We start from the raw sequence: 22,732 nt of genomic DNA, 5'->3' as shown, positions 1-22,732 counted from the left end.
ATGTCGAAATTGGGCTGCTTGGCTCGGTTGAGTGCATTGTCTTCAAGTTGGCTGGGAAAGGCGAAGACTTCTCGGATGTCCGCTAGCTCCTCAAGGAAAGCATTCGTCACGCGCATGTTCAGGTGCCGGTATCCGTTAGTCAAGTTCATGACGAGCACATGAGCTTGTCCATGACGGAAACTGACGATGCTTCTTGAGATACCAAGTCTTCTATTCAGTAACAACTCAGTGTTTCCTTCGATAACCCCATCCGTGATTTCGACTTCTCTTGTAACCACAGGAGAGATGACGCTTGATCGGGTCGGTACGGTGAATTTTCCGTCGAGGACGTTGAGAGCAGGCGTGATGCTTCGAAGGTCTCGTAACAGGTATGGCTTCGTCGGTTGACAGCTTGCTGAGTTTGGATCGAAGGTCGATGATCGCCCGATGTTAGTTAAGGGAATACATGGCCAAAATTACGTCGCGGGACAGTGCGTTAGGATGACGAAGCTGGTAGGGTAGGTACGTCCATTTACTGTAACCATTGCGGTGCATCACCCCGACAGCGTAACAAGGTTATCGCGAGCAGTGCGGACTAGCGCTGATCCAAAGCGGCCGTCACTTTCTTGAGCTGGGCCGCGAACACTCCACTGATGACAGAATAGTCAGCTCCGGTGTCCACTAAGGCAGTAACCGTCTCGACAGCAACTTTGAGGTCATTTGTTCACGTACTCGTATTGCATGTTGGCTTCGGTGTTCGGTCTCTGCTTCGTCTTGTGCTGAACTTATGGATAGAGGCTTCCAGGATGAACGACAGCTGATTTAAAGGTAATGAAAAAAAAAAAAAACAATGGTCTCGCGATGAAGGTCGGATATAGGCTCACCCATGCCCAGTTTTTGTCGGTCAAACTACACTGCATAAGACAGTGGAAAGACGGTGATACTTTGGCGCACTGCGTGTAGTAGTTTTTGTCAGGTACTGCAGCGGAGCATAGGAGACGCAATAGAAAGAATCCCAGGACGGGCGCGTACTAGCGAAGACCGGGTATATGCTGCAAAGCTTAGTATAAGCATTTACAGAAACATAAAGACGCTGTTTAAAATAAGACTATGACAGTTTCTTTAAGACAGGCGACGGCCTAAAAAAAAAGGCGCTTTCAGATACAGGTTACGGGCCCAGATGTACATGAAGTAAGAAAATTATTTTAAAGAGTCTCAAAAATATTGTAGCAGTCCTGAAGGAGATGAAGTTGATAGCACAAGTCAAGGAGAAGGACATTGGGAAAAGAACCTCGTTCCGGACGCGCAGCCGTTGACCAACTGAGCTTCTTGCCTTCTCGACCTGTTGTTAAGAGCTCAGAGTCAAACCCTTATCTCTACAATATTATTCACTAGTGTTCCTAGCCAGCGCTGTTAGCGTATACGCTATTTCTCGAAATAGAGATGCAGTAGCATTCGTAGGATTTCACATTTTGCGGAATGCTTGAGGAAGCCAAGTGGGAGATAAACACAAAACAGCTTTGCCCCACAGAACACAGGTTTTCGGTGCGTGTAATCCAAAGTTAAAATACAATTACTCGGATTGCCTCGGAAGCTGAGAGACTAACACACCGATACACTGCAGCGCTGCAGCGCTGCAGGTATTCAACCAAACGGAATATTCTAGGAACGCTAGCTCTGTGTTTCCAACCTGAGCGCATAGTGTCGCAGTTAGGGCACTATATTTTGCGCAGTTACTCTCCGAAAACGCACTCGTGCGCAGTGAATGGGGGGAGTGATAACTTAGCGCTGTCGTGCTTTTTCTGCCTGACGCTTTGAGGAAAAACGAGAAAAGTATTAAAGTGGTTTACGGGCTTCTGCTGTCAAGCCTTCAGTTCCTAACTCAGCATTTTAAACAACCTTGACGTACACTGTTCACCGCTAATGTGCACAGGTGACGGCCCTGAGGGGAACGTATGCCTACGCCCGTATGATTCATCTGTGGGCATTGGCGTTGGCCATAAATTATAGTGCTACACCCACTCCCCTCAAGCACTTCGCACTCCTTGCTCGCTATAAGTTTAGCCGAATCTTTCTTCGGCAAGTCTCACTTCATTATCGACTTATGAAGTGCTCCGGCTCCGGCCACCATTGAGGGAGCGAGTATTAGGGAGGCGGGGGGGGGGGGGGGGGGAGGGGTATGAGTGGTATTGCCTTCTTCGGACGGCCTAGCGGCTGTCAATGGATGTTCCTTTGCCTCTACCTTTGCCTCTACCTTGACGTGGCATTTTTTTTAACGCGTGCTGTGTCACGCCACTTCGGAAAATCCGGAATTTTAATCCCTTTTATCGGGTAGTGCAAACTCAAATAGCAACGGCGGGAGCGGCGGCCGCCAGACTTGGTGTGCTAGCCATACTGTGCGGACAGCAACCTCCAAATGCAGGGGGATGCTAAGGAGCCGACATTTTGATTGAAAAAAGTGTAAGCTGTTCTATAAGAAAGAAAAGGAGCAATTTCTGCATAACTTTCAGCGACCTGAACGGCCTCGCCATGAAAGAGAACGTAGATGTGGATGAAAAAAAGCGAGTCACTTGAGCTTCACACACGAATGACGCTTTTTCACTTTTCAAATGGTTTATAGTTTTCATACGCTTTATTCATTCCTTTATTTCTTATACACTGGTGCTTAGCATTAGCTAATATTGGCCATCCATTCAGAAATGTTTGACACTATCGAACGCATCTTTAATTTTTTAAGATTATTTAAGTCAGTTACTTGACCGATCAATTACAATTAGCAAAAAGTTGAAATGTTTCAAAATGCTCGTAATGAAAAGGCAATGCTTGAAGATGTAAAGTACGGAAATGTACAATGCATAATTGATTAATTATTATTTGGCATATTTTGAAAACGACAAATTGGAAATGGGTAGTTCAAAAGGTGTAAAAATGCTCAGAATGAAAGGCCATGCTTGGGGACGCTAAATAAAAGCTTTAGTGTGTAATTGAACAATTAAAGAAATAAAAAATGGAACATTGCAAAAGGGGGTTCACAGCTAGTATCAGAGAATTATAAGACGGTGCTTAATTATTCCAATAAAAATGAGGTTTTGTAATGGATGAATTAATAATATGAAAAACTGAAAAATACTTTAAATGATGTCAAACTGTTCAGAATGAAAAATGTAATGTTTGTTGATGCTAAGTACCGGTTTATAAATTTGAAAAAGTGAAAGAGTGAAAAAGTTCGTCCTTGTAGGTTGAAATCTATCGCGTCATACCTTTGAAGGAGGAGCTTAAGCGTTCCCCTAATGTTTCGTTTTTAGAAATGGTGTTATTGAATAGGTTTGCTTTTTGCACAGTATATCTGGGCTGGGCAATCTAGCACAGGCTTGATAAATTTCAAATTGATATAGTACGCATCCTTTCTACAATTTATTCACGTGTAGATTCGCCCCATAGGGCAAAGACAACCTTAAATAACATTGATCAAGAAAAATAGGTTGACAGCAATTACCGCACTGTAGGCAATAAAAACGGTCGGCGTCACACGTCTATAGAACCGAGGTAATTGACCGCGGCATAGGAACGTATGAATGGGCAGCGTTATAGGTTGCTCACAATGAGGAGTGCTGTCTTTGAACGTGTATGCCAGCAAACTATTGGTACCCGAAAAAAATTCTGGTCCTTCTATATCCCTTGTTGTGCAGCTCACTACCGAGTCAGAATTCCGTGTTTGAATTTTTTAAATTTTAGTAGAGCGAGCGTGTTTTGTTGAATTTATTTCGTTTGTAACGTTAGCCGTGACGAAAGTAGCAGATAGTGAAGAAGCTGTCGATGAATCACACGCGCGTGCGTCCTGATTGCTGCGCCCTCGTTAAGCGCGCTGCGAACACTGCATGTACTCCGGCTGCCTCACAAGAACGATGTTGCGCAATTACACCGTGAAGGCTTCTGGCTTCATAATTAGTCACAAAACAGACAAAAGAAAAAGTAGTGAGGTGTGTTCAGCCAGACTCTTACAGGGCCCTTGAGGCTTGCTGAACTACCTTCAGGACATCAGCACCTTGACTGAGCTGTGCGGGAAAGCACTGGATGGAATCGCTTGTGCATACATGAAAATCACTCCTATATGTGCGGCGTAAGCGAAACCGCAACGGTTGCTTTTTGCTAATAACCGGCTTACCAGTGATACAATAATCGATATTAGCTTGTTCACGACGGTCGGTTCTTTTCCATCTGTAGCGCACTACTAACCGATAATTTCATTTTTCATTAAGCAAAACAAGGCCGGTCATAAAAGAACACTGTAAACATTGCGTTTATATCAGCTTTGTCACTAGTGAGTCGCGATCGTGTTCAATAAGACATTTCTAGTTTTCGCCTTCAAGCGGCATACCTTTAGGTTAACGTGGTCTGATCTATCGGTGTTTAAGGCAACAAAGCTATTTTGACTCCGAGTGACGCCGTAGTGGAGAAGTGCCGACAATTACTTCCATCTGTTGTTCGTTAATCCTGTACTGATTTCGCACAGTATACGGGTACTTTGCACTTCGTCGTCGTGCAGGCGTGGCCACCACGGTCTGGATCGAATCCGGGTCTCCTGTCCCGGCAGTTAGCACTTGAGTTACTATGCCTTCGGGTTGATTCTTACTTAGCCTTTAGCATGAGGCCCAACCTGTGATGCTTTCACTTTTACTCCACAAAAGCTGCTTGCTGCACTCAATGGAAATGTGCAGAATAAATTAATTCGCACTATGCAAGCAAAGATGCACTTCATCCCATACCATTATCGCTCCTCGAGCGTCTCATAACAAGCACAATGCCGCGGCGGTGCGGAGCAAGGACATGATAAACTGCGGCTTGAATTTCGGCAAAATACCCAGCTTGGCCAAGGTACGGGGGGTTGTGGAAAGAATGCGCTGGAATAAAACTGGAAAAGGTTTAGCCATAGTTGAAGGAATATAGATGATCATTAGATCAGTTGTCTCATGGGTTTTGCGTAGCGTATCGCTTGATTTTTGGTTCAATTTGTCGAGAAGTTTCATATATGAAGACGTTTTGCACAAAGTTCGCTTTTTATCACTAGCAACAAATCACGTATAATTGATTGGGACCTACAATTGGTCCAGCGTGATTATACTTGACATAATCTACCCAAATTGACGCTGTGTAGCTAAGTTCAATTTTAAAATAATCGACCTATTAGTGATTAATGCCCGCAAATATACTAGTGGAAATATATTCGGCATAAACTAGCCAACCATATAATATAAATCTTATGTAGCTGTTGCGTGACTCGAAGGTTTGGCATTGTAGCTTGGCTGAAGGTCATTGCTCTGGAACGTACATGAGGCTGGAATTTTATATTCAGTAGAGCTGACGTTCAGAAGTGTTTAGGGAGGTTTTGAGCAGGTCATCGAAGGCTCCAACGAACGCCGTTGCTGGCCCCAGTACGCCCACAATAAATTTCGGAGCGAAGTTTTGGAAGTAAGCAGAAAAGAATAAGGGGCACTACAACTTCCACCTTGATGTCAGGTGTTTGCCCCGCCGCAGTGGTGCCGTGGTAAGATGCACGAATACTGTGCCAGACAACCTGGGTTCAATCTAGAACTTGGCGGCTGCGTTTTGATGGAGGCGAAACGAAGAGGCGTCAGTATACGGTCTCTGAGGGAGGTGGTGAAGGGTGGCTGCTCCTGGCCCTGATAGGCTTGGGACAGGTGGGTTACTGCCGCTTGCTGCGGGGGCTAGTTGGTAGGTTCATAGGAAGGGAAATGCACAGTATCTGTCACACTTACTCTGTGTACACCTGAACCGCGCCGAAGGGAAGGGAGGAAGGTGGGAGTGAAAGTGGATTGATTGATTGGTTCACAGGAAGGTAAAGGCGCAGTATCTGTCACACTTGTACCTGTGGACACCTGAACCGCGCCGTAAGGAAAGGGAGGAAGGTGGGAGAGAAAGTGGATAGAGAGAAAGAGGAGCCGTAGTGGAGGGCTATGGAGTAATTTCGACCACCTGGGAATCTTTAACGTGCGCTGACATCGCACAGCACACGGACGCCTCATCGTTTCGCCTCCATCGAAACGCAGCCGCCGAGGTCGAGATCGAACCCGGGTACTCCGGCACAGTAGTCGGGCGTCTTACCACTGCACCACCGCGGCGGGGCATAAAGTGGACTAGCCTGTGCGAATTTTTACCTGTTGTAGGCCGCCATTGCACCCGACACCGCTTCTGTGGTCGACGACGGCTGTTAAGGCGTGTGTCTTTCTCTCCCTGTTCTTTTTTCTTTCTTCTCTATTTTCTTTTCTGTCCCCACGAGGCAGTGGGGGCGGCTCAGATACAGAGCCAGTAGCAGACCCATGCAATTTTCTTTTCCTTCTTCCTACAACCTCAATAACAAGGCGTCCGTGTACTGTGCGATATCAGCGCACGTTGTTGTTGTTGTTGGTTGGTTGGTTGTATTGTGGGGTTTAACGTCCCAAAGCGACTCAGGCTATGAGACGCCGTAGTGGAGGACTCCGGAAATTTCGACCATCTGGGGTTCTTTAACGTGCACTGACATCGCACAGTACACGGGTGCCTTGCTTTTCGCCTCCATCAAAAAGCTGCCGCCGGGGCCGGGATTCGATCCCGCGTCCTTGGGAGCAGTAGTCGACCACCGTAACCACTGCGCCACCCCGGTGGGTTGATGTGGCTGTAAGAAGAAGGAAAAGAAAATGCACGGGCCTGCTACTGGCTCTGGAGCTGAGCCACCTGTTGTTGTGGCTGTAGGAGGAAGGAAAAGAAAATACATGGGCCTGCTACTGGCTCTGTAGCTGAGCCACCTCCGCGGCCTCGTGCGGACAGAAGAAAAAATAAAGAAAGAAAAAGAGACGGGCGCCGCCGTGCCCACCACCTAAGGGGTGCGCGGGTGCATTGACGGCCTGCAACAGATAAAAATTCTGTGGCTGGCTAGCCCCCGCCACAAGCGGCGTTGACCTACCGTCCCAGCCCCGTAGGGCCAGCAACACCACCCTTCGATGTCAGCGCACGTCAAAGATCCCCAGGTGGTCAAAATTGCTCCGCAGCCCTCCACTACGGCTCCTCTTTCTCTCTTTCCACTTTCACTCCAACCTTCCTGTCTTCCCTTACGGCGCGGTACAGGTGTCCACAGAAACAAGTGTGACAGATACGGCACCTTCCCTTCCTGGGAAGCAATTAATATTATTATTATTATTATTTGGTGTCACAAGCTATTGGCCCTCTAGAATTGCATAATCAATAATTAGCATACAGTCTTACGTTAACACTTTACCTGAAAGACCAGTCGACAAGCACATAAACCAGCGCTACAACACAAGACTACATTGGCTGTCTGGCTGCTTCGGTGGTGGACGACGGCTGCTTGGAGGGCGGGTAGAGACTCTCTTCACGCCACCATCAGCGAAAATTACAATGCTGCTCGCTTAGACCGCAAGCTCTACCCCGACGCTCATCCTAATCTTTCCGTTCAGGAGGATCATATCCTTCGGCAAATACAGTTGAACACACTCATAACCCCTGCACGGCTATATCGCTACAAATTCCGTCGTGATCCATCATGTCACAACTGCCCTTCCCCTTATGCCAACCTTTCACACTGCCTATTTTCATGTCGGGGTCTTTCCCACCTCCTCCCATACTGCACAAGAATGCTAAATTGGGCGAGTTGGTGCATTCGCATTTTAGGAAACGTAGCGCCTCCCCATACTATCTGGACCTGGGTGGACTGGTTTGGTGCTGAGGGTGAAAAACAGCACCTGCTCGTCCAGCAGGCCATCGATGTATTAGGCGCCTAAGTTTTGCTCCTCAACAAAGTCTTTTACTACTGCTATATTATTTAGTATATTATTTGCTAATAATAGCGTTTTGGACACTCTGCATGGTCTTGCAGCCTGAAGACCCCAAAAAAGTGCGCTAGGCTGAGAACTGTACAGACGCTACGCAATGGCGACACTGCCGTCCAGCAAAGAACAGCAAGCCATGGTTGACGGCGAGGTGAGCGACGTTGCGACGCTACGCAAGGACGGTGGCTGGGCGTGGTTAGTGTGCCTCGCTTCCTTCTGGGTTCACGGAGCTGTGTTTGGCATCATCAACTGCTTCGGAGTCCTCTACCCTGTTATACACGACCTGGCGCCTGACAAGGAGCAGGCCTCTTTTCATGCTGGTAAGTCTATTACTGAGTATCTTGTGCAATGCCGATAGTGTAAAATTTCTGGCAATTCAAAAGAAGATCCTTGGCATGCGCTCAAAGTTTTACTTGCTGGAATTTTACTCAATGAAACAATCAAATATAATGAGTTCCGAGGTGATTACGTATAATGCTGTGTACGCTACGGTGTAATTCCTACGTCACGTCGAAGGTGATTAGTAGGCTGAGAAAGATTTCGCACTGCAGCAAGCTGTGCTGAAGAGCGCAAACAACTCGTGAGGCAGCCCAGACTGAAAGCAATGAAAATAAATAAGTGTTCTTTATTCGCTCCCCAGAACTCCATGAAGAACCTGTTGAGAAAAGACAACCCCCCCCCCCCACCCCCATTTTGAGTCGTACTAATAACTACGCAGCCGCCGCAGCGGTCCTGTATAATTTACTGCGTAGGCGTGGAACGACTGGGTAGTGAACCACGGCTATAGAGTAATGCCGAAAGTTGGTCGAGTTGGTTAACATTCATGATGGAAAATAGTGCGAAAGTACACGAAGGACAGAAGGAAGTAAGACACGGACAACGCTTGTCCGTGTCTTACTTCCTTCCGTCCTTCGTGTACTTTCGCGCTATTTTCCATCATGAACGCCTGTAGAGATAAGGGGACAAGGCAAGACATCGTAAAGGTAGCGTCATGCTTAGATCAGGAAAATGACAATCGACGGAAGAGGGCGTCTTAAAAAGGCGCATTAGAATAGCTTGAAGGAAATTCAGCTGCCCTGAGCTAAAACTATTGAAAAGTTTGGCTTTAGGTGTATTTGGTATGGTAGTTGTTATACTAGCTGACCTCGGAGGTCGCCATATTTGTACGTTTCGAGTAGAATTTCACTGTTTAGATACGACGAATCGTGAGGACTGAAAAGGGAGGTGTTACGAAAGTATGCGTATGTAAAATTCTTCTCTGACATTAATGCACACAGTAGAAACATTCCAGTGTCCATTAGTTGGATAAGAGACCGCGCACGCCTCAACATTGTAAACGCAAGTGCCTATATGTGTCGTCATTCTCACCAGACATCTAGTTCTGGGAGTTGTACATGGCCGAGGGCTCAGAGTGGTTTTGGAGCTGTTTCAGAACAACCTTAATCATATATGCGGTTTCCTTACCACACTTAAGAATCCCAACATGCTCCATCAACTGAAATTGGTGCTGAACGGAAGCATCTAAGCATCGCAGCGGAGGTCTAAAATTTCGGCCTAAATGTGTGCACTACATTGGTATAAATTGCAGCACAAATAAGTAGGCACCCATAACTTCGTTCTTGAGGTGTATGTTCCTTTGTGCTCTCTTTTTGTAAAGTGCATATAGACATTTTTTTTTCGAAGCTCTGATTGGCGTGGCAGAAAAACATCAGTGGTATGAGAAAATGAAAGTTGTTCACAGCCAAGTAGCGGTGCAGGAGTAGAAGCGAACTTTCTCTTCGCCAGGTTCGCAATCCCCTGATAAATAGACGTCGGCCTAGTCATCGAAGGCGCCCTAGTGCGAGGTGCGAAGTGAATATCTGCATAATAACGCCTACTCTCCGGTCAAGGAACAAAGTAGACTACCACGAAGGGAGCATTGTGACTTGTGTAAGAAAAGAACGCTCTAAGAAAGGCATCACTGATAGCTTCTTAATAAAACTCATCGGTAGGATCACCAGAGGAGATGGTGAGCCACCCTAAAATCACGTTCACTGAGACAGCACTCGGATTCTGGGAAATAATTTGATTGTTCGACCAAGGCCTAGGCAGTCTAGTTATTACGGAAGCGAAATGTAATGCGCCGAGCACTGTGCGAGGTAAGTGTTCAAATTATCAGTGGTCGAGATCAGTAAGGGGCTCTTCACTTGCTCATGTCATTTTTTGACCTTAAACTTTACTAAGTCAAGTTAGATTGCAAAATGAACAATTCAGAGCACTGATTCGAGCGCCCATACTTATATATCATTGAGGCATTGGCCAGAAATTGCCATTCGATCCAATAATAATTTAATATGATTTGCTTGAAAATATCAATCGTGGTATATGCTTCAATTAACCCCATTACTTTAGTAGGTTCACTGTGTACAATATAACCTGGAAACAAGTTAGGGAAAGTGCAATTTTGTCTAATATGACAGATGCTTATACGCGTGAAGATGCTTCGGTAAAGAAGAGGTGGCTGTTTACAACTATCTTAAATGTTGTAAAAACATGTTTTCAAAAGACGATTTATAGATACATGGAGGAAATCGTTGAATACGCCTAAAAAGAAGGGCATATATTGAACAGAGGAAAAGAGAGACCAGATGACAAGGACAGAGCTGATGGTCTTGCCTAAGTTCCTGTCCATTTCTCGCGGCCATCTGTTGAAGCAATATACAATTTGGCACATTAATCAAGGAGAGTATACGTTTTTCAAGCTGCTTGCAGAATCATAAGTTTCCTTGTCCTGTTCAATTTTATTTGACTCTCAAGCAAGCGACTACAAATTCAGAAAGCACAAATCTGTAGAAGGAAAGAGAGAAAAAAATTAACAGCCCACGAATTAATGCTTCAACTGACTGGCATTACCATCTGCACTCCTCCCAGAAGAGAGGCCTGGAAAAAGTCCGGCATTTTCCCCGGTTAACACATCTTTTGCCTAAATGTTACCTAGTGCGCTGAGGTTTTACTACCGTCCATTGACTATGAACCTGCTCTTTGCAGCGCTGGTCGGCTCTCTTTGTGTGGGGACGACCTTCGCCATGTCTCCCGTGGCTAGCCTGCTCGCCGATAAGTTCGGCGCTAGGATCACGGTGGTGTGCGGGGGCATCATCGGAGTCCTAGGGCTCCTCCTAAGCTCTTGGGCATTCAAGGTGGGAGACGAAGGAATGATTCTACGTTTTGACCGTATTGTATTCTTCGTTTTGAACGCATCGTGGTTATGAGAAAGGACAAAGAAATTGTTGTACAGCAAAGGTTAGAGAACATTTGGTAATAAATTTGAATGATGGAGTATGTATAAAATATAGAGTTAAATTAGTTAGCCCCACTTGAGCTATGTTGTGTGCAACTGAAATAAACAGACAGAGATAGGAACAGGCCGAGGGGGAGTGCCTCCAAGAAAATAAGTGCTCTTCTCTCGAGTTGTGCAAACTTCGCCACAGGTTGAACTGCATGAAAAATTACCACACGCCTAACAAAGTGTTGCTAGATTCAGTGATAATGGTCTTTTATTTCGGGCAGCACATGTTTCTGGCATATCATGCGATTGTTTGCACACTTCTAGGCAGTCGTGCAATCAACTTATAATTAAGGGCCAGCAGAAGTACATGCTTTGTAGCTCTCGTGTACCTTGGTTATGGAAACTGTGAGCCATGGGAACACTTAAATTTTGCAGCTCCTAATACTTTAGATCACGCTTGTCAATTGCGGAGATATGTTTATAGAGCCACAACTGGCAAAAATAAAAAAGATAGAGCTTTCGTGTGGCCTCTGTGCCCTCGACAGGAAGAGACAATATGAGAAGACAAAATTTAATTTGAACCACAATATATCGGTAGTGCGACAGGAAATGGTGATAACTATAAAACCCCGGACAAAAAAAAAATAAAAACGACAAAAACTGTGGGGCAGTGACACTGTGTCATCACCTCCTAGTTTCGCATCCGCAGTCGTTGTACAGTGCTATGTTGTAGCTTATAGTGCTTCTCAGCTTACAGGTACCGACGCTAGCGTGGTAGAGGCAGACCTCTCCGATAATTTAAAATGCTAGCATTATACACTTCAAGCCCTGTTGATATCTAGTGTGTGCAAATTTATTATGTTATGCCGCGTCATACTGGGAACAGTGAATTCATAAACAACGAGCCATCATATTGCCTTTACTGAACTGCGACCGATAATCGAATGCGAAGCACCACTACGACTTGGTTTGCCAGGGGTGTCTTTCAAGGACGACCTCGCAATGTGGGTTAAGGACCGAGCGCGTAGTAGTGCCCCCATAATAAAACGGATCACAGGCCAGTGAAAACAATTGCTCTCTTTCTTTCAGGCCGCTGTTGAGACGAACATTTTTAGTGTCATGCGGAACATCCGGATGACACAAAAGCACCAAAGCTATACACATGCGCATCCGCTTGCAGGGCGCAACGTGAAACGAGACTATGTTCGTCCTTGTGTTCTGTTTTATTTTGAGGGCAATAGTGCAAGTACTGTGACTTTTGTCACCAACGAAAGTCGTCGGTATATGTTTCAACATTGTTGATGAGGAAAATACATTTAGTACATATAAATAAAGGTGAAGGCCGGCACATTGTTATACTAAAGCGACCATAATACATGGAACCAAAACTTCACTAGGTGGCACCTGCCGCAAGCTATTGTTTACGAGAAGGTGATCATAACCTCAGAGAGGACAGCACTCCAAACTGATTGTCAATTTGGTTACTTTAGAGTGCTTTGAGTAGGAGATGTTCTCGGGGTGGTCAGTTAGAAAGCAAGAGCTGCACTCCCTGGGCTTAGCATTGGTGATACCCTGAAGCTGACTGTCCTTGTTATAATTGTCAGGCTGGCGCCACTGGACAAGGGCATCACGTTTGGCAAAAACTGCAAAATAGAGCTTAAATTCTTAGTGGTCAGACACAAGGCATCACTGAAAGGGGTGTAATTAGGTCTGTTCACAGCCTCTATATATATATGTGACAGAGCATATCAGTAATAACATTCTTTGCACAAACAGGGCAAACTGGCATATCACTAAAGTTTGACTAAGAAAACATTTAACGTGCACCATTTTCAAACGCATGAAAACAACTTGTGAATTCAATGTCCTAAAGTGGAAATGTTTTAAAATCGATATATAGTGCTTTCTGGAAGATGCGCTGCCGGTTAGTTATTTGTTTTAGATGGATACATAAAGTTGTAGGGCTGAAAACAGTCATCGAGTGTACGCTACTGGGTCCCTGGAATGTAAATCTGCCTAAATCACGATTGCGTAAATGTTCTCTCCTCCTCGCTTTATTGCTCCTGCAGTGACTACGCATATTCAAGTAGGTCATGTGTGAACTCAGGTGCCCTACCTTCTCGTCACCTATGGCGGACTGCTCGGTGTGGGGTCCACAATGGCATACGCGCCCTCTCTTGCTGTACTCGCCTACTACTTCGACAGCAGGCTTGGCCTGGCCAACGGAATCGCCACGGCCGGGAGCTCTGTGTTCACAGCTCTGCTTCCGTTACCACTTGGGGTTCTACTAGACACCATTGGTCTACAGAACACCTTCAGGGTAAACATATGTGCTGCTCCTCTTGTTTCTAAAGAAGAGTTTGTACTTTCTCATGCATAACTTCGAGTGAAGGTGCATTGCCAGGCGGACAGATAAGCTTCACTGGTGACTAGAAGATAACGCTGTTCTCGCTGCAGCCGAACACCATTCGCGATTTGCTTCAACTCTCTCGTACTGCACACTGCATGTCATCGTTTGCGCCAACTTTGATTCGCTTGTAATATGTTGCCTGGGGACAGAATACGAGTAAAAGGCAAAATAACAATTTCCTTTACTTTTGGGCGAGTACGATTGTTATATCCTTGTCCGACGTTAGATTAACCACTCAAACACTTAATTTAACATGAATTGTTTTTCTAATAGCAATCAAAGTAAAAACAATAAGATCCAACGTGGAAAATACGCCCGGCGTTTCATAGCACTGCGCAGGCTTTTTTTTTTTTTTGAATTTTTGGTTTGAAGAGATATATCAACAAATAGTAAAATATGAACTTGGGAAGTCGTATGGTGTCATTGCTTACTTCGTTTTGTGCTTCTTGTCTGTGAAATCGAAAATAAGAAACAGCGAGAAAGTCACTAGACCAAACTGTCAATTGTCGCTTTCAGCAGGTTAATAGAGAAACGCCTGTGCCTTAAAATGAGTTTACCAGCCAGGTCGAGCTTACAGCTTAATTGTGGTTTTCCTGTATATTAACAGCATTCATTAATCATCATGGTGTAATTTACGCTGCTTGAATTCTGAGATACGCTTGTGAAAAACAAACCACGAAAATTTGTTATCCGAGTTTGATCAAGCGCAACATCTGGATTTGATGTGAGCTAAAATAATAGCTGTGAGAAAAATAGGAAGCTGCCTGAGGAAGCTAGAATGAAAAGACAGTTTCGCACACTGTAGAAATAAGCGAGACGCAACGACCAGAGGTTCCGTGCTTCTGGACGAAGTCGTGAATGAACGCAGAGAGTTCTTGGGACACACAAACCTGTTTTAATAACAAAACATGCATGATTCGAATTGCACAAGCGTCCAATGCAGGACTATGGTTCAATATGCGGAGCAGCTATAATAACAGTAGTAAGTAAGGTTAGATTAATTTTGCCAGAACCGGGTTAAATGGAGAAATATGAGAGAGGCCTTCGCCCTGGAGTGGGTATAGTGAGGCTGATGATGATAATGATGAATTTTGCCTGGTATTTTGGCCTTGGGAATCACACGGAAGTGGCCTCGAGTGCAGTTTTGCTGTCATAAACTTGGGTTGAAATATTCATGCGGGAGCAGAGCAATATATGAGTCCTTTGATTACACTTTTATAAGAAAATAAGCTGAAAAAAGTAAACAACAACTTTGTAGGCAATATGGCCTGAGGTGCAGTAAATGTTGGCTTTACGAGTATATGCCCGTTATGCGGCATTTCCTTTTCATTTTTATGCTTATGCACTCATTTGTTGTTGCTAATGGCATGCTAAACCAGCACGTTTTAGGCACCTGTATTTGTAATTGATAAATGGCTTATCTATGACATTGTTTCCGAAAAAGTATAAGGGCATCTAAATGTTTTATAATTATATCCCCGATACCTTATCTTTTAATTTCTTTGATTCTAATAAAAACGAACCAGGTCATAGCGGATAGAGCAAAAAAATCTGAATGCATGCCTAGGTAATGTGAGCTTTTCAGATTCATGGTTGCGCTCATAATTCTTCATCTACGCTAGGAACATCAACCAGCACTTGCAACTACAAATATTTCACTTTCTTCTATCACGTCACGCATGAATCTTCATGAAAGCATTCCTTCCATATTGTCACGTAGTGGTGACAAGGCCGTTGACACCAAAAAGAAGACACAGGCTTGATGGTACTGAAATTGACTCTTTATTGGGCTGACTTGCACCCGAAAAAGAACGAAGCGACTCGGCGGCGGGGATAGCAGCAAACGTGCTCGTCGATCGTCGAACAAAGAATACCCGTCACACCCGTCAACGCTCAATTTAAAGGCTGCTCAGAACAATCTAGATAACGTCGCAAGCTGCTACTAGAACACCCTGGAACATTGTGGAAACATACGCAAGTGATCGGAATCTTCGACAGATCTCGGCCATCTTTCGCGATAAAAAGAATGATAACGCGTCGTATCGCGACAACGAGCATGAACAAACACGGGGTACAGAATTGATACGCGTGCCACAATAACAGTGATAAGGCCGCATGCCGGCGGCTGCTAAAAAACAACAAATACAGTTTTGAAGGTTTCACGGCAATATCATGTTCGTGTAAGGCTCAAACTTTTTCCCCACTACAGGGACAAGCCGAAAGCGTCAAGAAATTAAGGGATGTTTTCATTTCTTTTCTCTCGAAGGTAATGGCCGTCCTGATGCTGACTGTTGCTGTCTGTGGCCTCGCATTAAAAAGTCCAGTGGTCATGCACAATTTAAACGAAGACGATGAGGTATGTTGTCGCATCTATAGACATGTTTTGTACAGACGAAAACGAACCTTGTTTTTTTTTTAACTAATCTAGTAGATCGTACAAGCCAGGAAACATTTGACTGGCAGTGTGTTTCAAGTTACTTGCAGCGGTAACACTCGATGAAAAATGCCCCTACTGCGGCAATATTTCAGCAGGTCCGTTGCCATATGAAACTTTTTGCTGCAGGAAACAAGCGGCTGCTGCGACGTGCTGAACAAGTCCATATGGAGGAATCGGCGGTTTGTGGTCTGGGTTATCGCCATCCCACTTGCCCTATTCGGCTATTTTGTCCCGTACGTACACCTCGTAAGTACACGGTCTCAAACTGCGCCTGAGGAATTAGCAAAACGGGTGTGATGTGCGGATCAATGGGAAAGAAAAGACGTTGGATACGTGTATACGGGCGGCGCATCAGGAAGAATTTATTTGTATAGTATGCTTCCGCAGTTAATGGAACTAAGACCTTTACGAGCAAAAACAATTTCAGGGATATCATTAGGGTAGGACAATGCGATCTTTTCAAGTATTTCCGCAGTATACGAAAGTAACCATCAGTTTGCGAATCGGCCTCGGTGAAGCTTAAGGGCGCTAGTGCAAAGATATTGGTGGGAAGGGGGTCCCAGAAGCTAGCACTGTGCTCAGAAAACATGTAAGGAAAACACTGAGTGCTTTAAATGCAAGTCCATAGACAGCAAATGAAACGAAAATGGCCAGTAAACTTGGCGAAGATTCGACAGGAATTTAGCGCTTATATTAAAGGGGCAAGAAAACGCGCTGGGCATGCCAAAAATTTATTTTTCTGAGAAGTTATAAATTTATGTTTTCATGCATCTGTAAGGCCCGCAAATGTTTTTTATGGAGGGGGGCGGGGGGGGGGGGGAAGGGAAGAGAGCGCTCTGTTCTTCGAAGTACAGCTCGCAAACAAAGCTAGGCTCAATTTGACTTTCAGTCATTTGTGGAGCGGAGGTGTGGCGTGTCGTCATTCCACTTGACGTGATGTGGGCGGTGCATCTGCGACGCTCGCTCAATCTCGCCTCTCGCTCTGAAGCTCGCTGCTGCTTGTATCAGGTGGCTAAGAGGGCGTATAGCAACTACTTTCCAAACTCTGACTTTTCCATTCTCGAGAATCCAGCTCGCTTTGATGTAATTCTGAGAAAGAATCGCGCCGAATGCCCAATTAAAATGGGCGTGGCTAAACAGCATACATGCCAAGATAGGTTATCAGCATCTTGAAAGTATCAAGGCTGCAGGAAATAGAGTGAATGCTTATGGCGGTATGGCAGGGGAGCTGCTGATGCCTCTGGGGCAGTTTAATGCGATAACGTTAAATCCCGTTACTCACAAAATTCTGTGTCAGTGTTGGGAGCGAAAAATCATGCGCATAACGCTGACACTTCGTAACGGGCAGCTGGCTTGACAGGGCAATGATTTCGATGATTGGATTGTGTTTCTTTCCTGGATCCGGTCGAGTGAGAAGGGATAGTGTGCTCTAGAGGTTTTGGCTGTGCAATGAACAGTTTTGGCTCAGAGAGTGAAACTTCAGATAAAGTGTAGTGCATTGCAAGAAATATGTTGAGTTTATTTGAAATATTTTGATCTCGCGCAGGCAAACGTTTTTGACATCAGATGCTTCAGACATTATCGGAAAGGTCTTGTCGACGTTACTGCAATGTCCACAACCGGTCTATTAGCCCATTGAATAAGGCCCTTTTTCAGTGCCTACTTAAAAGGAACTAATCAACGATAGAATTGGGGAGTTTTTGAAGTCAGTGTTGATGTTGTGTCATGCGTACCGGTGGATATGTGTTAATTTGAACTTTTACCATTGAAATGACTATCATTGTTCGCGTTCTGACGGAATACTTACAAATGCCTCCGTTCTACATCTTGTCTCTTTAGACTTCCATTATATGTAGAAATTCGACGCGACAAGTTAATTCTTAAGTTTGAAAAACTAAATGAAAATAATTATTTATGTGGGCAAACATCTGCCAGTTTAAGAAAAATAGAGGATATATAACAGGCACTGCCTCTTTTGGACAGGTACAACACGTGGAAGACGTTTTCCCGGACGCCAACGGTGAGACACTTGTGACCTGCATGGGTATAACTTCAGGCTTGGGACGTGTCCTCTTCGGCAGGCTTGCTGATCTTCCAAGTGTCAGCCCAGTCGTCCTGCAGCAGGTGTGTGCGGTCTGCTAGTGATATAAACGTAGATAGCAGGTATGTAATGATATAACTTATGTGCCGCTTAGCTAAGCGAAGGAGCCTAACGAGAAAAACATAACTTTAAATCCAAAACGAAGATGATTGTAAGAAGACTGAAAAATACGTAAACGCAAATTAATGGCCACACTTAACGCTAATTGCCTCTGCTGGCTTTGCTAGCTGATAAAAAAAGCACATTCGCTCTGCGACTAGAATGCGGAACTGCGACCGCGTGCAGCTAAATATCTGTTTTTAAAATATCACATTTTTTTATGTTGGCTAAGTGTCAGAACGTGTCCTTTTTCCTCACACGTAATTCGTAAAGCGTGTGTCCGAATTTCATGCACTTGCGTTTATTGCCGTTCTTTGTTTACTCCTGTTTCCCCCCCCCCCCCCCCCCCCCCCCAAGGCTTGCATCGGGAATGACATATGAGCTGTGAGGGGTGTAGTCAGAACGTTAAAAATATTGACAACATAACCAATGCTTAAACGCCAAGAAAGTCTGTACAAAAGCAACAAAAGAACTAAATGAAAAAAGGCGTCTGAAGTTAGCAACTTGAGCGGATGTAGAAACAAAAAAAAACGAAAATGATTAAATCGCATGAAGCTAAGCGGCAGCACGTTTATATAGCAGCAAATGCGCTTTCATTGCATTTTGATGCGTCTTTTGCAAATATATTTGTCCGCCCTACACGCTGCCTATATTAACGAGCTGATACTAACAGGGCCTAAATTATTTTTTTCTTATGTAACATTGGGGTTTCTAAAATAAGAATGAAACAATAGATTCAGGAGAAACGTTTTATAGAGCGAGCGTGTTCCTACAATGGAAACAACCGGCCATCAGACAACGCCGTCATGGGTCTATGAATACAAGCAGGTCTCACTTGCGTTAATTTTCATCGTAATACAGAACTTTTGAGACAGAACTGTTATAACATTGCCACCAGCAAATAAATTTCAGTGTCGCGAGGCAGAGACCATAAACAACGAACAAGAGAGAACAAAAGGCCCAAAGTGTTTCCCTGCAGTAGCGGACGACATTAAAGAGCTAATTAGTACCAAAAGTGACCAGCATGCTCTTTACGAGGGGCTCGTTATGAGATACAGAAGAGAAGAGCCCAACACCCAATTTTACTAAACAAAGCAAACGGTAGCTTTAGTGTTGAGTATAGTGAAATAATAATGTATTCAAATAGATAATAGTAATAAAATTGTTTTTGCGTTCTCACCAATTATCTGCATGACTGCATTATAAGTTCAAGTTGATGAACGGCAATATTATTCCCGACGCTTTCGTTGATATCGGCGGCTGTTGGCTCCCTAATATGTAGGTACCATTGTGAGTGACACGATATATTTTAAATACCTCCATTAGGAACGTGGTTGTTGCAGAGAGTTACCACAACCTCCATTATTATATGTCGCCGCAGGTGTCCTTCATGGCCATGGGCCTATTGACCTTGTCCATTGCTGCGGCTCACACGTACGTGTCCCTGGTGCTGGTGTGCCTCCTTCTGGGCGTGTGCGACGGCTGCTTCATTTCGCTGATTGGGCCCGCCGCGCAGAGGCTGACAGGAACGCGCGGCGCGTCGCAGGCTATTGGATTCCTCCTTGGATTCTGCTCAATACCACTGACGGCAGGACCTCCCGCAGCTGGTGAGTTGGCGTCGAAGCACACGTAGCGCCCTTTCATCATGAGGTGCAGTCGGAGCGTACGGTAACAACGCTGTGCATTATTGGCACGAATTTCAGGTTGCCTAAAACAGGCTGGACACAAAATATTGCCTTGAGAGCGTTTAGCGAGGTTTACACTCAAGAAATGAAATCTTATGCAATTCGACCATTAATTCTCGCAGGTCTACCCGTTTCGGCGTGCGACCTTGTACGGCTTTGCGCAAATCACGACGTACCGTATTTCCCTTTATAATCGGTACGAGTATATACACTTAGCAGCTTTCCAGTATCGCTCACGAGAAAACTATATTAAAGTTGCATCTTACCTGTATTCACCTTTGAGGCTGAAAGGTGGATGCGAATGAAAAGAGCTCTATTTCAGTTGAAGACAACGCAGAAAGCTATAGAACGCAAAAGGATAGGTGTAACGGTAAGACATAGGAAGCGTGCAGATTGGGTCACAGGCCTAACTCGAGTAACTAATATTCTTGTCGAAATCAAGAAGAAATGGGCACAGGCAGGATATGCAATGCGAAGAGAGTATAACCTATACATGCTAAGGGCAATAAATTGGGTTCAAAGGGAAGGAAAGTGTAGCAAGGGCGATAATAATTTAGGTGAGTGGATAAGGTAAGGAACTTCGCAGTTTGCTTGTGGATGCCGCTAGCACAGGACCGGGTTCATTGGAGGAATATACGGTATCTAGGCGTTCGCTCTAGAATGGGCATAGTCCGACTGCTCGTGATGATGAGGATGATGATGATGGTGATGACGTATAATTGGTGATTTGCAGCCTGGTGATGATTTAGTAGAGACATTTTCCCCAGTGACAGGATTAGTGCTACTGCAATGCTCAGGAGAAATTGCTTCATTCAATGAAAATAAATCCGCGGAGAAAATTATACAAATTTAATGTCCACAGCGTTTCTCACATTATTGTTGTTGCTGGGAGGTGAATTCGGTTAAAATGTATCCATAAATATTATGCAAGGCAACGATGCGGACATGCAAATAAAGGTAGATATAAAAGGTAGAAAATATAGTGCTATACATCCACGAGAGGCGGTTATCTGTTAAAAGTGTGATGCTAGCTAATGTAATGACAACGCTCGTCATGGTCAACACTCGTCACGCTCGTCACTCTGCTTTGCTAAGATGTATTTTTACATTAACCAGAAACACATACCACTAAAGGAAATGTTAGAGAAGTCATCTAAGAACCATATTTACCGCACTAAGATCTCACTACTTGCTTATCAAAAATAAATGTTTCTATTGTATTGCAATTTGCACCAGGAGAGAATATACTATTATGTGTTTACAAGGAGAAATAATTCTGGACGGAAAGCTTTCTAAAGCAATTTTTTATTTAGGAGGGATGTAAGCCTCGTTAGGCTCTCACAGGAGCGGGCAAACAATAGGACAATTATGTAAGAATACCAGGAAGGAGAACAGAAAACTTGCAAAGAAATACAAAGCATGACCATAGAAAAATTATGAAACACACAATTTAACGCATCAGAAGACTGATAAGAACTAAGAAGCGGCATAAAAAGTGAACACGGCAGTCATCAGCTACTGACTAGACAGAGTAAATTGAGCCCTAGTAGTGAATAGAGGACATTGCAGGAACTATATTTATTATACATTTTGTTTAAAAAATGATTAGACAGTTTTTTAGAGATGGATCGAGAGATATGTTGTCCATGAATTCTGGATACAGAATGTTTCCGTAATATGCGTTGCGGTGGTAGTTGTTTAGTGCTCGTAAACTTTTATAATCGCAGCAGAGATGACACAAGATGCAAGAAAGACAGGAGACGGCACTACTTGTTACTATTAAAAAGTGTGGGAGTGATTGTGTCAGTATGCCATCCATGGCAATTTATAAAAAAAAAAAGATTGCATTCCTTGTCATCTGTAGAGGACGAGATCAGTCTGATATCAATTCCTGCCCATTCACGCTCTATTAATTTGATCATGTGTTCATCTTTTAGTATTTAGGCCGTCCTCGTTGTTTCGAATAAATGAGCTGCAAGTAGCGCCGTCTTCTGCATTTCTTGTGAGTTGTGTCGTCTCTGCTGCGCTTATATAAGTTTACAGACGGTTCATTCATCAATGGCCGAGGGAATGTTTATGCTTCCATTTGCACTGGCTTGGCTCTGATGCACTTTCTGTAATTTATCTTCCTTGATCGATGATGAGGTGACTTGATGTACTGAATTGTACTGATAGTTATACGACCATTGTTAAGAAGCAATATGTATTTCCTGGAAGTTACGTTTCACAAACAAGAAAGGGTAGGAATACCTGCTTTAGCTCGCACGAGCGATGCACTCTTATGGCGTGAGTAACAGGAAAAAAAACGAAGGACCTTAATTTGAATTTTTCTTGTTTTTGGCGAAAGTATGACAGAAGACGGCCCCAAAGAAGGATGTTATAGGCTGTAAGTTTTACGTAATAACGAGCTTGTGAGAGTTTTCTGTGGATAAATCTGACTTGGTCGAAGCTTTTGCACACATGTGTATTATATGTGCATCCAAACGTAGCTTATGATTAAGTGTGAGGCCTAAATATTTCACCGTCTCTCTCTTAATTATTTCAGATCCTGATAAAGTGTAGGAATATACTAAAAGCGGTGTTTTACGGGTAACTGTGATACAAAAAGCTTTTTCGATATTTATTTCCATTCTCCACGATTCGGACCATCTGAAAACGCTATTTATAGTAGAATTTAATTTTAGCTGGTCAGTACATGCACGGAACATCGTGTACAACACGCAGTCGTCTGCGAAGAGCCTTATTGTTACACCTGGTTCTACGCAGGCATGAATAACATTAATTTATAGAAGTAATTTAATCGGTCCTAACACGAATCCCTGTGGGACACCGGAGGAAACGCTTACTCGTTCTGATCTTGCATTGTTCATGTCGACGTATAGTGTGCGACTTGTAAGGTAAGAGGCAATCCA

At 44.2% G+C, this 22,732-nt stretch overlaps 1 protein-coding gene across 2 annotated transcripts in view; it reads left to right on the top strand.

The window, feature by feature from the left end:
• The window catches only part of LOC146209426 (monocarboxylate transporter 10-like), an 86,323-nt gene that overhangs the window by 51,272 nt on the left and 12,319 nt on the right, over positions 1–22,732 (top strand). For both annotated transcript variants that reach the window (XM_084587410.1, XM_084587409.1), the window contains exons 2-8: positions 7,871–8,143; positions 10,851–10,999; positions 13,196–13,408; positions 15,765–15,854; positions 16,062–16,181; positions 17,919–18,059; positions 19,517–19,742. In XM_084587410.1, coding sequence (XP_084443536.1) covers positions 7,924–8,143; positions 10,851–10,999; positions 13,196–13,408; positions 15,765–15,854; positions 16,062–16,181; positions 17,919–18,059; positions 19,517–19,742 — 1,159 coding nt within the window. In that variant the 5' untranslated portion in view covers positions 7,871–7,923. The remainder of the gene's footprint in view (positions 1–7,870; positions 8,144–10,850; positions 11,000–13,195; positions 13,409–15,764; positions 15,855–16,061; positions 16,182–17,918; positions 18,060–19,516; positions 19,743–22,732) is intronic.

Source organism: Amblyomma maculatum, chromosome 1 (assembly GCF_055883805.1).
Source record: "Amblyomma maculatum isolate TAMU_Amacu chromosome 1, ASM5588380v1, whole genome shotgun sequence".
Lineage (NCBI taxonomy): Eukaryota > Metazoa > Arthropoda > Arachnida > Ixodida > Ixodidae > Amblyomma > Amblyomma maculatum.
The sequence above is the reverse complement of the archived record's forward strand: the minus strand, read 5'-3'. Positions and strand labels throughout refer to the sequence as shown.